The sequence below is a fragment of the Notolepis coatsorum genome, assembly GCF_963971535.1.
Source record: "Notolepis coatsorum genome assembly, chromosome: 6".
Classification (NCBI taxonomy): Eukaryota; Metazoa; Chordata; class Actinopteri; order Aulopiformes; family Paralepididae; genus Notolepis; species Notolepis coatsorum.
This window is the reverse complement of record NC_140170.1, coordinates 146,516,955-146,533,555: the sequence shown is the minus strand read 5'-3', so window position 1 is coordinate 146,533,555 and position 16,601 is coordinate 146,516,955. Positions and strand designations below refer to the sequence as shown.

Here is a 16,601-nt window from a genome sequence, read left to right as displayed (position 1 = left end):
TGGCTCTGTGGTTGTAGCTAATGCCCGCCCACAATCTACATAGACTGACTGTACACAGCGAGTGAAAACCACTTCCTCATACTCTGCATGCACTAGTCTGGAGGGAGAGAGAGAGAGAGAGATAGAGAGCATTCAGGAGCACTTGGGGGGGGGGACCTGCCGCGCGGAGGTCCGCGCGACACATACCTCCGAACGGGAGAGTGATAGAAAGAAAAATAGGAAGAGAGAGGGAGGAAGGGAGGGAGGCCCCCCCCCCACAAGCTGCCCCGAGAGGCAGAGAAAAAAAGAACGGCCTCTCTCTCTCTCACCCCCTCCCTCTCACCCCCTCCCCAGGGTTTCCGCTAGAAAAAATTGTTGCCGGTCTCTGTGACCTGCAAGATTTCAATCTACCGGACAAATGAGATTAATTCCGGTCATAGTTTATTGAGCTTTAAAACAATTGATAGGCAGGCTATATAAAGAATGTCATCCTCAAGGCATGTAGATTTATAATATTATTACTTAAAACTAGGCTACTTTTGCATATACAGTCATTAATATATTCCAAATAAAATAAGTCCCTCGATACTCCGTGCTGCTGCTGACTTGAAATAAAATAGACCGCGTATGTGGGCAGTCGGTGACGGTCCGACACTAAACAGCAGTCTGTTATAATCACATTTTTATGAGCTAACGAATTCCGTTATATTGGACATTTGTATTAATTATATCAAGCGAAGAACTGAGAAAGCAGAGAGACGGCAACATTATCGTGGTTTGCGTGACGACTCTCTCCACCTCGCAACGACTTATTTGCAAAGAGTATGGCGCTGCAGAGCAGCTGATTCAGCTGTTATTGGCTCTTTTCTGGGAACCGCACAGCAGCGCCCCCCACCCAACATTGGCTGAAAATGGCTGAATTGGAGTACTGCTGGAATACTGCATTGTGCTGCTGCTGCTCTGGCTCTGCAGCTTCACAAAAGTTCGCACACCCAGCACTAAGCTCTCGCTGACAACGTCGTTGTCATTATTAGAAGCAACGAGGAAACAAATGTAATGATCGTTTCGTTCATCGCATAGGCTATTTAATTTTAGCCTATTTTAATACAATTCAAATAATCAAATTGTGCTTAGACTCAGGGAATTATTTTCACCGGACATTAAGACCGGAGAGATTAAATATGTCGGACTTCAACAGATTTTGCCGGTCAAATACCGGTAATTACCGGCTAACGGAAACGCTGCCCCTCCCACTCCCTCCCTCCCTCTCTCTCTCTCTCTCTCTCTGTCTACCAGTCGCAGACTGTGTGGACTGACTGTCACTCAAAGTGCTTATGGGCGGAGCCAGGCCATAACAGCCTGAAATCTTGAAGCTGAAAAATGATGGTTTTGAGTACTTGATTAGAAATATAAAACAATGCATTTTTTTTTTTACTTTGACCAGTCAGCTGGTTCTTTTAGCGTTTATCGCTTTTTCATCGCATTCATACTTGGTCAAGTTCGACCGACAGAAGCAGGCTGAAAGGGTTCAGATGGGGGGGAAGACACTCTGGGAAAGGCACGGCTGCCGTCCGGGATTCGAACGCGCTCAGCCCCAGATCCGTGACGAGCACGGTTGTCCACGGCGCTGAAATAGCACTCGCGGTACGTGGTGAGCTACTGGAGCTCCCCCAATGCATTTTTTTTTTAAAGAAACGTACAGATGTCTTCAATACACTCACAGGAATTGTGTAAAGTTGCCCAAATAGTGCTAGGAATAGCAGTACATGTCCCCTTTAACAGACGGTTAAGAAAAAATATAAGAAAAATAATAAGAAGAGTATTGGTGAATGAGCCCCATTGACTTTATGATGATATACTGATGTAAAAATATTCCCTAGTGGCTGCTTTAAATGAGAACATTAGAGATACTGTAGAACTGCGGCCTTACGGGGAGGAAGAGTCTCTGAGCGGCACAAGGCTTGAAGAGCTTCTTCCATTCCTCTGCGTCCCCGACGGAGAAGGTGATCGGATAGACACTGTACTGGAACTTGGTTGAGAGAATACGAGGCCACTTGCCCAGCTGGAAGATAAACGATACAGTGTTAGCCTACACATCATGGCCATTGGCTGGCTTTTGCAGACAGCATACCGGGGTGAGGGGGCATCTTTCAACGTGCCCCTTACTATCAAGGACTTCAAAGGAAGGTAGAGTCAAGGAGATGGGTTGGAGAGGGATCAACGACACACCAAGCTGAAACAATCATTATTCTGAATCACAGGCAGCCAGTGAGCTTAGGTCTGTGGTGCTATGGAGAGAAGATGGCACACTGCAGCCTTTTCAGCACAAATAGCTACATTTTAACAAGTAGACAGGAAAGTCTTGACAATTCAATTGATTGACTCAAAATTAGCATCAGCTTGGCTGGTCGTTCATACTAACACAATTGGCAGTGTTAGGGGTGGGAAAGCTGGTGGGTGGGTCCTGGTCGTTGTAAACAGCGACTCCTACAGTTCGGTCGGGGCGCCTGCTCAGCGAGGATAGGATCTAAGGGGGGTAGTGTGATCCTTCCACACGTTACACCCTCTCAGTGAGAGTCCGCGCTGCCAGGTGAAAAGAAGCGGTTGATTGGCTACACGTGTGTCGGAGGAAGCACGTGATAGCCTCCACTCTCCCAGACCGACTGTGGGGAGTAGGTGCGCAGCGACCAGGAAGGGGATTGGGAATTGGCATAACGACCAACATTGGGATGGGAGAAAAACGGAGGAAAAAGGAGGGGGAAAAATATATAAAAAAAAGAAAAAAAAAAAAAAAGAACAACAAGACAGCAGGAAGGGTACAACTCTATCAGCTGAGTAACAATGTTCATCAAAGTGTTGAGTGCTACAGTGTAGGTTAGTATATTAGGACAAGTGCATGACAGTAAGGTTAGTTAGGGTTAGATTTTTTATTTTATATATTTTTTTTAATTTCAGATAATGATAGAAGAAGTGCATCTTTAGTCGATGGCGAAAGATTGGACGGGTTTCGGCTGTCCTAACTGTGGTGGGAAGTTCGTTCCACCATTGTGGGGTAAGGACTGAGAATAGGCGACTTCTCTTTGATGACCCTCCCGGAGCTTGGATAGGAGTAGGTCTGAGGCAGCCAGAAGATGCAGAGTGTAGGGGTCTTGAGGGTGTGTAGTTAGAGACCATTGACCGGAGGTAGGCGGGAGCCGTTCCCTTCGCCGCACGATATGCCAGGTCTAGGGCCTTGAAGCGGATTTCTGCGGCAATTAGGGATGAGATAGAATATTCGAATTTTCGATGCCAGTCTCCACATTCGTTTTTCATGTCAGAGTCGATTTGAAATATAATTAAAATATATATATATATTGGCGGCTAAGTGCCGCAGTGGGCAAGGCGCTCGCCACTAATGCAGGAGATGCTGGGTTCGAGCCCAGCTCTCGGCGTTGCTTCCGGCTTGGCTGGTCGTTCATACTAATACAATTGGCAGTATTAGGGGGTGGGAAAGCCGGTGGGTGGGGATCGGACGTTGTGGACAGCGACTCCTACAGGTCGGTTGGTGCGCCTGTACAGCAGAATCAGGAAGCAACTGGGGTAGCGTGAGCCTCCCACGCGTTACTCCTCGCCACTGAGAGATCGCGCTGTACAGGTGAAAAGATGAGACAGCTGCCTCCTCGTGTACCGGAGGGGACACGTGATGCAAGGCTTGGTCCACATTGCAGCCGACCAGTGGGAGGCATGGTCTAACAACGTTCGAGACAGGGGAGGGTAGAATTGGATAATACGAAATTGAGATGGGAGAAAAATTGAAAATGCATATATATATATATTTAGGGCGGCTGAGTGGCACAGTGGGCAAGGCGCTCGCCACTAACGCAGGAGATGCTGGTATCGAGCCCAGCTCTCGGCGTTGCAACCGGCTTGGCCGGCCGTCATACTAACACAATTGGCAGTGTTAGAGGGTGGGAAAGCCGGTGGGTGGGGATTGTACGTTGTGGACAGCGACTCCTACAGGTCGGTTGGGTGATGCCGGTACGGCGGAAACAGGAAGTATCGGGGGCAGCGTGAGCCTCCCACGCGTTACTCCTCGCCACTGAGAGTTCGAGCTGTTGCGGTGAAAAGATGCAACAGGCTGCCTCCTCGTGTACCAGAGGGGACACGTGATGCAAGGCTTCTATCCTCACTACAGCCGACCAGTGGGAGGCATAGTCTAGCGACGTTCAAGACAGGGGAGGGAAGAATTGGAAATACGAAATTGGGATGGGAGAAAAAATAGAAAATAAGGAGAAAAAGTGGACAAAAATATATATATTTATTATTTATTTTTATATATAATTTTTTTTTTTTATTGAAGCAAACCACTTATTTAATTCCTTTTTATATTTAGAGGCAGCCTAATTTTTATAGCCTAATTGATCTAAAAGATGCACATGCTACCGTTTCTGTTTGTTTATTAAAACCGGTTGATAGGCCAATGCAATGCTGTTATTATAGGCTACGATGGTGAATGGTGTCATTTGATTTATTGTCGGTCAGCTGAGCCGATCAATGTTCTGAAGGATTATCTGAACACAATAGAGAGCATCCTGACTGGCAATATCACCTCCTGGTTTGGGAATAGCACCGCACAAGACCGTAGCAGACTACAGAGAGTGGCCCGTTCGCGTGAATATTAAAGGCAACCAACTTGTTCAGCCTTGCGTTCAGCGTTTCTCTGATTGGCCACACGGCCACGTGACCGCGCGGCAGAGAGTTGCAGCGGCCGTCTTCCGTTGTAGTATTGTTTACATCAGGGTGAACGCTATTGTATTCGCAAATATGAGAGCCAGCAAATACGCAGCTCCAGTTAACCTAATTTATACCGCAATGAATAATTAAAAAAATATACCGTTAACTGGAATATGTTGTTTCTTTACACATATGTTGGGATTATGTAATTGGTTTGTCATGACAAAACAATAAAAATCGCTACTTCACATCAGGGTGAACGCCGTTAGTAACGCTGCCACCACCCACTTCAATGACAGAGCTCTCATATTTGCGAATGCATAAACTATATCTTAAATTATGGCTGTGTCTAATATGGCTGTCGCGAAGTCATTGATAAGCGACAGCCATATTAGACACATAGCCATAATTTAAGATATAGTTTATGCATTCGCAAAATATGAGAGCTCTGTCATTGAAGGGCTTCTACAACGGAGCACGGCCGCTGCTGCGTCAAGCCGGCGCCGGTGCACGGAAGCCGGGGACGCACCACCGCATCGCCCCGCTGGCGCTTCAGCAGCCTCCACGGGCGAAATAACATATAACGTTACAGCGTACAGTTCCACACTGATGTACAGTGACACCCAGAGTTTCTAGTTACAGTAGTGACGCGTGAATCGAGATAGTCCTAACAGTGTTTATTATTAAGAGTCAGATAGTCCGCACAGTGTTTATAGTCCTAGCCGGGGACAAACCACCGCATCGCCCCGCTGGCGCTTCAGCAGCCTCCACGGGCGAAATAACATATAACGTTACAGCGTACAGTTCCACACTGATGTATAGTGACACGGAGTTACAGTAGTGACGCGTGAATCGAGATAGTCCTAACAGTGTTTATTATTAAGAGTCAGATAGTCCGCACAGTGTTTATAGTCCTAACAGTGTTTATTAGTAAGAGTCAGATAGTCCCAACAGTGTTTATTATTAAGAGTCAGATAGTCCTAACAGTGTTTATTATTAAGAGTCCTAACAGTGTTTATTATTAATTAACGTCATAAACCAACTACCAGATTTATTTTGCACCAGGGAACTTGAAGGTTCCTGCCGCTTGCGCTCGCGGCAAAAGGGGGCGGGCTAGCGGCGTGGGGTCGTGGCCAATCAGAGAAAAGCTGAACACAAGTTGGTTGCCTTTAATATTCACGCGGCCCGTTCAGCCGAACGCACAATTGGAGGGGGGCTTCCCACTCTCCAGGGCATTTACAACAAGCGGTGCATGGGCAAGGCTAAGAGAATGATCAAAGACTCGAGCCACCCAAACAACTGCCTCTTTGAACTGCTGCGGTCAGGCAAGTGATACCGGAGTCTCATGGCAAGCACAGAGAGACTCAGAAGAGATTCCCTCAGGATGCTCAACGAACAATAACAATATGTAACAACCATAAAATGCACTCACAGCTCACAGCACACACATCCACACGCACACACTCACTTTAAACATACAACTCACTGCAGCACCCACTTTAGAACACATAAGCACACTTTATATTTATTGGTAAAGAATTTGCACTACAACCCATACCTCATTACACCTTACTGTAAATTGTACCTAAATTGTACCTCATCCTTTGCACTGTATAGTATATTGTATGGTAACTCAGTTACTTCTACTCTACATTGAGCATTGTATATATGTATATACTGAACATTTTTGTCTACGTACTTGACTTCCATTTTATACTTGCTATACTTATTTTATACTTATCTATTTTTGCCTAGCACAGTCTCTGGAGTGTAACAGAAAGAAGCATTTTGTATAAAAGTATTCTGTACTTCTGTATGACTAGGGCTGTCCCCGACTAAGGATTTGGATGGTCGACTATGATTGGCCAAAATTTGCCGTTAGTCGACTATTGGTCGGCATTTTTTTTATAAAATATATATAATATATATATTTTTTTTTTTTAAGATTTTCTTTTTTTGGCGTTTTATCGCTTTATTTCTACTGGGCAGTCCAGTAGGGAGAGACAGATGAGGAATGGGAGACAGAGTGGGGGGAAGACATTCGGCAAATAACGACGGGTTCGGGAGTCGAACCCGGGTCGGCCGTGTCGCGGCTGAGCGCGCTATGTGGTTCACCACTGGGGCGCTCATATATAATATCTTTAATATTTTTATTTTTATTTTTTTTATCATTCCATTTGGGCTGTGGGGGTGCTTAATGTCTGAATGAGTCGACTGAAGGCTTCTTGTCCTCTGCAAAAGCATGCAATTGGTCCACTGATGGATACATCTTGATATTTGTCTAGTCTAGTGTGTTCATTAGATGGGTGAAATCCTCTTTCAGTGCCTCTGTGCCTGTTTTCGTAGGCAGTTAGCCTCTCGTATGCGTGCCATTAGCGTTAGCCACGCTTCTAGGCCTCTTTTCTTTTGGAAAGAATGATAAAAAAAATACAAATAAAAAATAAAATTATAATATATATTTGTTTATATTCGACTAAGAGGTTGGCCAGTCGACTACGGCTCCTTTCGACCAATTAGTCGACTAATCGACTAATAGGGGTCAGCCCTAATGACAACTAATAAAGAAACTTGAACTTGAACTTCAGATTCTGAAGTGCCTATTTATGTGCAATACCCTTTGATTTTAATGATCCATTCTATTAAAAAGAATAACTGAATTTAACTGAAACTGAACATTTTAACTGAATTTAAACTGAAACAGAAAATAACAATATATTTTTATATAATAAATTAAAAAAAAAAATATATATATATATATTTTGGGGGTGGTTGGTTGGGGGCGGGGGGGGGGGGCGGGGGGTCGAATATTTGAATATTTGGTCTTAAGAACCAGAGATTTTCGAATAGCACTTTTGCTAGAAAGTCCCATCCCTAGCGGCAATGGGGAGCCAGTGCAGGTCCCTGAGAAGTGGGGTGACATGGGCTGACTTCGGTAGGTTTGAGATCAGACGGGCGCTAGTGATCTGTTCTGCATGTTTTTCCATTAGGTTTATCATATTGGAAGGGGAAACTCGCGAGCACGGGGAGAACATGCAAACTCCACACAGAAAAGCCTGGGAGATACGATACCCCACCTGAGTTCCTGGCAACCCGGTCCCCAAGCGGGAATCGAACCCAGGACCTTCTTGCTTTGAGGCAACGGCACTACACCACGTGCCACCACGTTAGAGTGTTCTCAGTTCTGAAATAGAAATGATCTATACCATCTTTCTAAATTCATCGTCTATGGAGCAGACTTAATACCTAATGACATTATAAATTAAAGTTTTAGCACTCTTGCTAGCTGTTCATGTTCACTAATACTTTTGAACCGTCTTAGACCACATGAATAACGTGTATGAATTCTTAGATTGGGCGTAGTCCTGTCAAAATAAAAAAGGCTTGGAAAGTCACTCAATATAAACCAATGAAGTCATGTCTTGCAGTACTGCAGGGGTGTCGCACACAATGCTACCAGCTGTTGCTATAAACACAACATTGACAGTGAAACTAAACAATGAGAGAGATAGAGCCTAAGGCTTTTACCCTCTCAAAGCCTGCAGTGTATCACTGAAGCCTGTGATTATCTGCTCCGTTAGGCGCCGAAGCCCTCCATAATAGTCAGCATTATTAAACAATTTGGCTCGAGAGAGTGAGAGGGCAGCATAAGGAACTGGCAGGGTTTGTGCTGACAAGGAGGAGAGATCAAAGAGAGCCAGATTGCGGCTAACGCAGCCCATCTCCACACAGCCCCTCCTCCAACACTCCCAACTACTGCAGCTGGACAGGAGGTTCTGGCCTCGGCACATGTGCGGTTAGTTTAGGCCTAACGAACACAAGTTCCTGCATACCACGAGGGCTTTATCTACGTCTGGGCAGATTCCCACACACATTATGGTGAGAGAGGATGCAAGCATAGCGATTTAGGGTTTTGGATTTAACGCTTCGCGTTGCCGTTAATTGAACCGACACTTAATATATTGGTGTTAATAGAGCAACGCTGTGCCAGGTCTCCTCGGGTTCTGGGAAACATTTGTCTCCATGGCTGTAGCCGGTGGGCAAAAATTTATATTAGTTACGGTTCCCCGGATCGTTAAGTAGCAGCACATATTGGGTCCTGTAGCTGTGAGCCATTACGATATCAGTGGAATAAATCAAAGGCACGCAAGGCTGAAGGCTTTGCATCACATCTGCAACGGTGACTTTGAAGTGATGCCTGGTAACGCAGAGTAAAGCAGAATGTCTGGGTGATCTATGTGCTCACCTTGAGATAAAAGGTTCAAATGCCTGTAAGATGTGAGAGAGGGAGTCTTGACAGGGAGGAGTCAAAAATAAGCTCTGATCTAAGTCTTGTCTAATACAGAATGATCATGAAACGTTCCATCCACTGATGCTCCGGGAGCGCCATTACTCCTTTGGCCTTTGGATTTACCTCTAATAAAAGTAAAAAGAAATAGCCATATATTGTGCAATTAGTCAAGTGTTGTGGAACCGGATGCCTGCAGAGGCACTTACCCCTTTTTCAAACTGCGGAGACAGGGGGTCCTCAGCAAATATGTGAAACTTGATCTTCTTGATGCTGAACAGGAGCGCCGACTTGAGCATGGTGAGGGTCTCGTCCAGTCTGTTCCCACAGGCCACCACAGCCAGGTGCATGTACTCCTCCACGCGGACGCGTTTGGACACCGGTCGCCCCGCGTCGGCCCTGGGTCTGTGATTAAAGAGGAACACACACAGAGATGAACAAATCTCAGTATAAAGCACATTTGGGAGACCGTTTCAGAGGAGAAAGCCACGTTGTAGCGCTGCTTCATGGACACATCGACGGAAAGGCATTAAAGCCCCAATCTGGAATTCGTTTTGGCCATATGCATACAGTACATATGGGATATATTTACATTAATTCTTGAAGAGTCTGACAAATATATTCTTTCCCCTGAACATTCTTAATCCCATTCCAGTGTTTTACAAAGATTGCTAATGTAAACAAACTTTTTTACAGACACAAAATACTAGCCTGGAAGCCAAGCACATACTTTTGCACTTCCATGCTAATAAAAATACAGCAAATACAATTAAAGACTCACGATTACCTATTGGCTAGTGTTAGTCCTTGTGTCAAGAGCTCAGTCAACCAACTACATAATGCACATTCTCTATTCCTATTATTTTGTAGCCTAATGTTTGGTGCTAGGGCTAGAAAGAAAAACTCCCCCACACGCTCTTTAGCTTCCAAATAGGACTGTTTTCATGAGGAAAGGGTCTTCTTACAGGTCTCAAGATGCACAGGGCTACCCGTGTGTTTACGTGAGGATTACAGATTGGTCCTTTAAGACGTGGAAACATGAGGCAAGGCAAGTTTATTTATACAACACATTTCATATACACTGAGGCCATTCACAGTGCTTTGCATAAGGAATGAAACAGATGAAAAGAAATTCAGGGAGACCATAAAGACCATAAAAAAGATAAACAAATAATAATAAATGAAAGTCGAAGTGCAATTTAATATAATTTAATTAGAGGCAGTGGTGAACAGAAGGGTTTTTAGCTCGTCAGAGTTGGGGCAAATCTGAGATCTTCTGGAAGTCTGTTCCAACTACGTATAGCATAACAACTGAACATGGGGTCGACAGTGGAGGTAGAGCAGTCGTCTGGTAATCGGAAGGTTCCGAGTTCGATTTTGGCTCCTCCCAGCAGCATGTCGAAGTGTCCTTGAGCAAGACCCTTAACCTTAATGTGAGGCATAAGTTGTAAAGCGCTTTGGATCAAAGCTCATGGCATTTTTCATGAGTGCAGGAGGGATTAGTCATCAACAATGGGCAAATAAACTATCTATTATTATGGTTTTTTTGTTCATGAAATCACTATCTCTCTCTAGATGTAATTGAAATTGGACTTTTTCTGTGTGGTTCCAGATGCAGCGTTTCTACACAGTGCTTTCTGCTGGCTGCAGACACATTCCTGCTACAGCACTTCATCATTCCCTCTCTTCTCCCCCTGACAGCTAGCCAAGGTGCACATCCAAGCCCTCCTCAGACATCTCTGGCTGTCTGTATCCCCCCCCCCCCCCCCCCTGTCTCTCCACATCTCCTCTATATACTGTAGTTCTACATGTTCCCCCACAGGCTTTGTTCTCCCATGCTCAAAGACGAGGAGTTTCTTTATCTGATGTAAGAGGAAAAAAATGTCTCTCTCTGCAGAGGCAGGACTGCTGTTGAATTCAAATCGACCTGGCACCACAGAATATCTTACATTATGAAAAGGGAAACTTTTTACCGTAGGTTGGTAGGTAGTCTAAAAGCCAGGGCCATTTTGATTAGCACATCCTCTACTTCACAGCGGGTCTGGTTTTAATGACACGTGAACATGTCAATGTTGGCACAGGCGTAGGGAGAGAATACTGTTACCTTATTGTCAAACCAAGAACAACAGGGTCTTTTGTATCCACCGTCTGAACACTACCCCAAAGGAAACTATTTTGCCAGAGTGTGCCAGAAAGAGAGGGATTTCCTTTGAGGCAAAGAGTCTACTACTGTAGAATCACTGGGAAGGTAGAGGAGGTAAATCTGACAGGTGTGTTACAGGGTGGTCGCCAAGCGTGACACTTCGTTTTCTGCATGGCTGACGGACAATCATGTACCACAGATTAGGATGAATGAGAAGCCCCCCAAGAAATCTGTCCTCTATGCTTTAAAGACTCGACAGTCCTTCAAGGTGGTGGATGAACCCACAGGTATATTGACCTATGAATGTGCGATTGGGTTTTCTTTTTAAAGATATAGGCAATTTTTCTTTTTTTTTTTACTTTTTTTTTTAGCGTTTATCGCTTTCCTGGTCAAGCATGACCGACAGTTGCAGGGTGAAACGGGAGAGAGAGCAGGGGGAGACATTCGGCAAATGACGGCGAGTCCGGGAATCGAACTCGGAGTCAACCAGATCCGTGACGCAGCACGGAGTCCCGCGCGAGCGCGGTAACATGGTGTGCTACTGGAGCACCCAATATAGGCAATTTTTTCTGCTTTATTAGATATTATAGTACCACACTGTATACATTGAATAGTATCACATTGAAAAGTAACAGGAAGCATGGGGCATTGCAACAAGGGCTGGATTTGAACCCACGGCGTTGCAATGATATGCTTTTATGCATCGTAGCTTGGTGAGCCTGAAGGATGTCCCAGATGTGTGATTAGGTTGCGGCCGTGACGCCCCCGTGTCCCCCTATTGTCTCTCTCCTTGTTTTTCCCCTGCAGATGTCCCTAGCATTCCCTCACGTACAGTCAAATCTCTGTCACCAGCTGTAGCCCATCAGCTATCAACTCCCTGTGTATTTATGTCTGTCCCCCTCAGTCAGTAGTCTCTACCTGTCGCTACTCTTAGTAGTTTATAGTCTGCCTGTTTAGCTAGTTAATACCTCCTCTATTGTTCCTGTAGCTGCCTGCCTGTTTCTTATAATAAAATACACAGTCAATACTATGTACAGGACATATAGAGGATCGAGATTTCTTTCTCTAAAGACCTACAGTGTACACAAAATATATATATAAAAAAAACGACTACAATTAAGAAAAACATGCAATAGAAAGTATTCACAGGATGAAACATTTAGCAGCATATTCCATAAAATATAAAGTATTTGTGCAAAAGTGCTTAGTGAATATTAGTCCAGACCTTTTTGGAGTAGAGGGGGGAGTGGTTTGGTTATTTATTTCCAAAGTGCTCGGTGCATTACAGTCCTGACTTTTTGGGGGCAGGGAGGGAGAGAGTTCAGCATCCTGACAGCCTGATGGATGAAGCTGTTGCTCCCATAGTTTGGTTTCTTCATCATCTGCATCCTGCCTGTTTGTCTGACACAGTGGACATGATTCGGCAGCTGCACGCAGCCACGCAGGCCCAAGCTACCATGCCGAGCGTCACGAGAGCTGAGCACCAGCTACTCACCCTCCATCTCAATCAGTATCCACGCTTACCTCCACCCGAGCGGTACCATGTACCGCTCATAGTAGCTGTCCTCACTCAGTACTCCCTGAAGTTTGAACTGCAGCCATCCATGTTTTACTCTGATCACTCCCGTATCGTTTACCTCATCACCCTGCCTTCTGGTAAGGCCCTAGCCTGGACAATAGCGGTGTGGGAGCAGGAAGAAGCCTACGGTCTTTTCCAGTTACCCCTCGTTTGTTTCCAAAAATGACAAGTTTTTGATCACACCGTCTCAGAGAAAGAGGCATCAATAAGGCTCTTGAATCTTCGCCAGGGTCATCGTAGCATGCCAGGGCCATTGAGTTCCGCACCCTCACGGCCGGAATCAAGAGTTCCTGTTCGGTGTCTTCCAACGCGGCCTGACCGATATCAAAGACTTGCCAGACGAACTTAATGACCTTATTGGTCTTGCCATTCACATCGACAGCCGTCTCCATGAGCGTTGTATGGGGAGGGGCTCTGCGTCAACGTCATGCCTTCTTCCGGGTTCCTGCTGGTAACGTGCAGGTTGGGTCGGGCAGTGGCGACGTTAGCTCATCGGCTAGCGGCGTCACTGACGCGCCAGCTACCGCGACGGACGGACGGAGGAGTTCCTCCACTGGGGAGGAACACAGACTCTCTGTGACGGAGCACAGCGTGAGGAGAGCGTTTATAGGGGTGAACACTATCCTTCACTCTGTCATCTTTCATCCTCCCATTCCTAACTGCAACCATCAACTCCTCCCTCAACTCGGGGGTGGTCCCCACCTCCCTAAAACAAGCCAGAGTCACACCGCTCATAAAAAAACCAACCCTGAACCCCACCGTCATAGGCAACTATCGTCCTGTCTCTCTTCTCTCCTTCCTTTCTAAAACACTTGAACGTGCTGTATCCAACCAACTTACTGCTTATCTCTTACAGAATGACCTCCTAGACCCTAATCAGTCAGGCTTCCGGACTGGCCACTCCACAGAAACGTCCCTCATTGCGGTCACAGAGGCACTTCACTTAGCAAAAGGCCTCTCCTCTGTCTTGATTCTCCTAGATCTATCTGCAGCCTTCGACACAGTCAACCATCAGATCCTCCTCGCGGCCCTTGCAGGAATGGGAGTGGCTGGCTCTGCGCTGACATGGCTGACATCATACCTCAATGACCGCTCCTACCAAGTGTCATGGAGAGGGACCCTGTCGGCCACTCGCCCCCTGCGGACGGGTGTCCCCCAGGGCTCGGTCCTAAGACCCCTTCTCTTCTACCTCTACACTAAATCACTGGTTAACATTATCACATCTCATGCCTTCTCGTATCATTGTTATGCCGATGATACTCAACTCTTCCTCTCCTTCCCTCCCTCAGATATCCACGTCTCTGAGCGGATCTCTGCCCGTCTGTCCGACATCTCCGCCTGGATGACGACCAACCACCTCAAACTGACAGTAGTCCACACACACACACATGTGCATTCAGTTAAGTTGGAATATGACTGTAATACAAACAGTTCAGTTTGTCAGGTACATGCAACACAGATTACAGTGTTTACATCTGTCTGCTTGAGAAAATACCATGTTCTGCAATAAAAATTATTGAAGTGAGATGAACAGACTGAACTTTATTTTATAAGATAAAGCATGTTGACAAAGTTTTACTTTGCAGTTGAAAAAAGGTAATAAATAAAATTGTATTAAAAATAAATAATAAAAAAAAAAGTCGCAATACTCAGCGTATCGCGATATATTTAGTATCACGATACTATCGTATCGTGACGCAAGTATCACGATAGTATCGTATCGTGAGGTCTCTGGCGATTCCCAATTTCCCACCCCTAGTTAGTATACTTATATATAGTATAACTGTATATTGTATAGTATATTGTATAGTAGTGTATATAGGACTCATTACCTTTAATTCGTAAGCTTAGCATTGTATTGTATCTTAGTACTTTTTATCATGTCTATTTTATTATCTATTCTATTTTATTCTATTATTATTTGTATTTTTTGCACAATCAAGGCAGGCATGGCCACCTTTATTTCACTACATGTCTTGTGTATGTACAGTATGTGACGAATAAATCTCTTGAATCTTGTTATGCCGCATTCAGCTGCCCTCGCAACAGCTGTGGGGGCCCGAGCTCTCATCGCCGGAGGAGCCTATACAGTTGGGCAGGACACAGGCTGCCTCCTGCTGAACCCAAGCAGAGAATTACCCAAAGACGCCGACTTTATTGTGGCCAGGTCACAGCATTCCTGCCTGCCTGTTAAAGAGAAGAGGCTCACTAGTAGGAGGAGGTATACTAGTGAGTCGATCCAGTATCCAGTCTGCCTACCCTCGGTTCTGCTTCCCTGTTACTGTCATCTGGAAAGACTTTAGACTCATCCTCTGCAGGCCTTTCTGGACTCCTGTACTGACGACAGGTCATCAATTCGGCCCTGGTGCGTCAGCGGGGCATTACCACCTTGCCCATGGAGTTCTGGCTGGATTGAAGAATCATCAGTTCTGTCAATCATCTCACTGTTCCACTTAACCCAATGTCTATGGTAATCATCACAAGAACATCCAGTTTTATCTTATGGATGCCCCGTTGACTGCCATCGTCCTGGGTCTGCCCTGGTTGGAGAAACACAACCCTCGTATCAACTGGACCACAGAAACTGGACCACAGACCGGTGGTGGTAGAGGGAGGAGGGGTGGGCTGGGACATGGTGGCTGCAGCCTCAGCCTGATGACGATCTATAAAAAGTTGTCATCTTTCAAATATATTTGTAGCTAAACAATTAGCTAAGCAATTATATTTGATTCATTAGCCTATTCGTAATAATTCGTTATTAGCCTAGCTAACTCCGTATCTTGGCTTACCTGCAGTGGACGTGGATGGAGATGGAACACTGCGAGCAAAGCAGTCGAAAACGGCGCATTTCTGCAGACTAATGTTATGTTTTGACAACAGATGTTTTGACAAATTGCTTGTATTGCCAACCTTACTTGCAAATGTTTTATTGCACTTGTGGCAACGTGCGTTGTCGGCATCGACTTTCGTAAAGTGTACCCAGACTTTCGTTTTGTTCTCTCCGCCATGATGAGGGCAGAGCTCAGTCTGTGTGCTGCACGCTTCAGCACGGAGCCAAGTACCCGTATGTGCATTTGTGTGAGTGTCGCTCGCGAGTGTGTGTAAACTAACAGCCCCGCTTCTCCTGCAGAGAGAGAGAGGAGAGATAGTTTGCAACATTTAAATTCCTCAAAAAAAAAAAAAAAAAACTCCATAATGTCTCGAGTATCAATAGCAGAACCGAAAACGTCGGAGCTTATCAATACTCAGTTTTTTTTCTAATTTAGTACTGGTTCCCGTTTAGAACCGGGTTTCGGGGGGGCATCCCTACTGACTACCCCCCCCCCCCCCCCTCCCCCTACTGTCTCTCCACCTTGTGTCAGCGGTTGCAGGATCATCATTAGTAGCTGCTACTATTAGTAGTTTATAGCCTGCCAGTTTAGCTAATTCCTGATCTACTGTTCCTGTACCTGCCTCCACGTTCCTGCCTGGCAATTGCAGTTGCACTTGGAATTGTGAAATATGATATCACAGGTGTTGGATGAAAAACCTTGCATACATTTTGGGAATTTTCATGTTTTACTGGAATTCAAAGTTGATATGGTTCTCTATGTTGTGAGAGTTTCATGATCGAAACCCCCATGTATAACTTCAACACTACATGGATGAAACTGAACTGCATCTGAAACGGGGGATCTTAATCCCTTTCAAGTTCATCCTTTTGGATACAAGATTTCCGCCTGGCAACAGCAACTATGTGTGTCCTTGAATTTCTTTTTGTGTGTGTCAAAAACGACACCAGGCCGATTCCTCTTTGGATAAAAGCACATTCTGTACAGAGATGAGGTACATTGTGTTACAGTGGTATTGCACACATCTGGAAACAATCACAACGCTCGGATAGGGTACAAAAGGATTGGGTT

At 45.4% G+C, this 16,601-nt stretch overlaps 1 protein-coding gene across 1 annotated transcript in view; it reads right to left on the bottom strand.

The window, feature by feature from the left end:
- The window catches only part of gxylt2 (glucoside xylosyltransferase 2), a 56,599-nt gene that overhangs the window by 25,120 nt on the left and 14,878 nt on the right, over positions 1–16,601 (bottom strand). Inside the window, exons 2-3 of the mRNA XM_084317180.1 lie at positions 9,187–9,382; positions 1,910–2,041 (exon numbers count right to left, since the gene is read on the bottom strand). Of these exons, the coding sequence (XP_084173306.1) occupies positions 1,910–2,041; positions 9,187–9,382 (328 nt within the window). The remainder of the gene's footprint in view (positions 1–1,909; positions 2,042–9,186; positions 9,383–16,601) is intronic.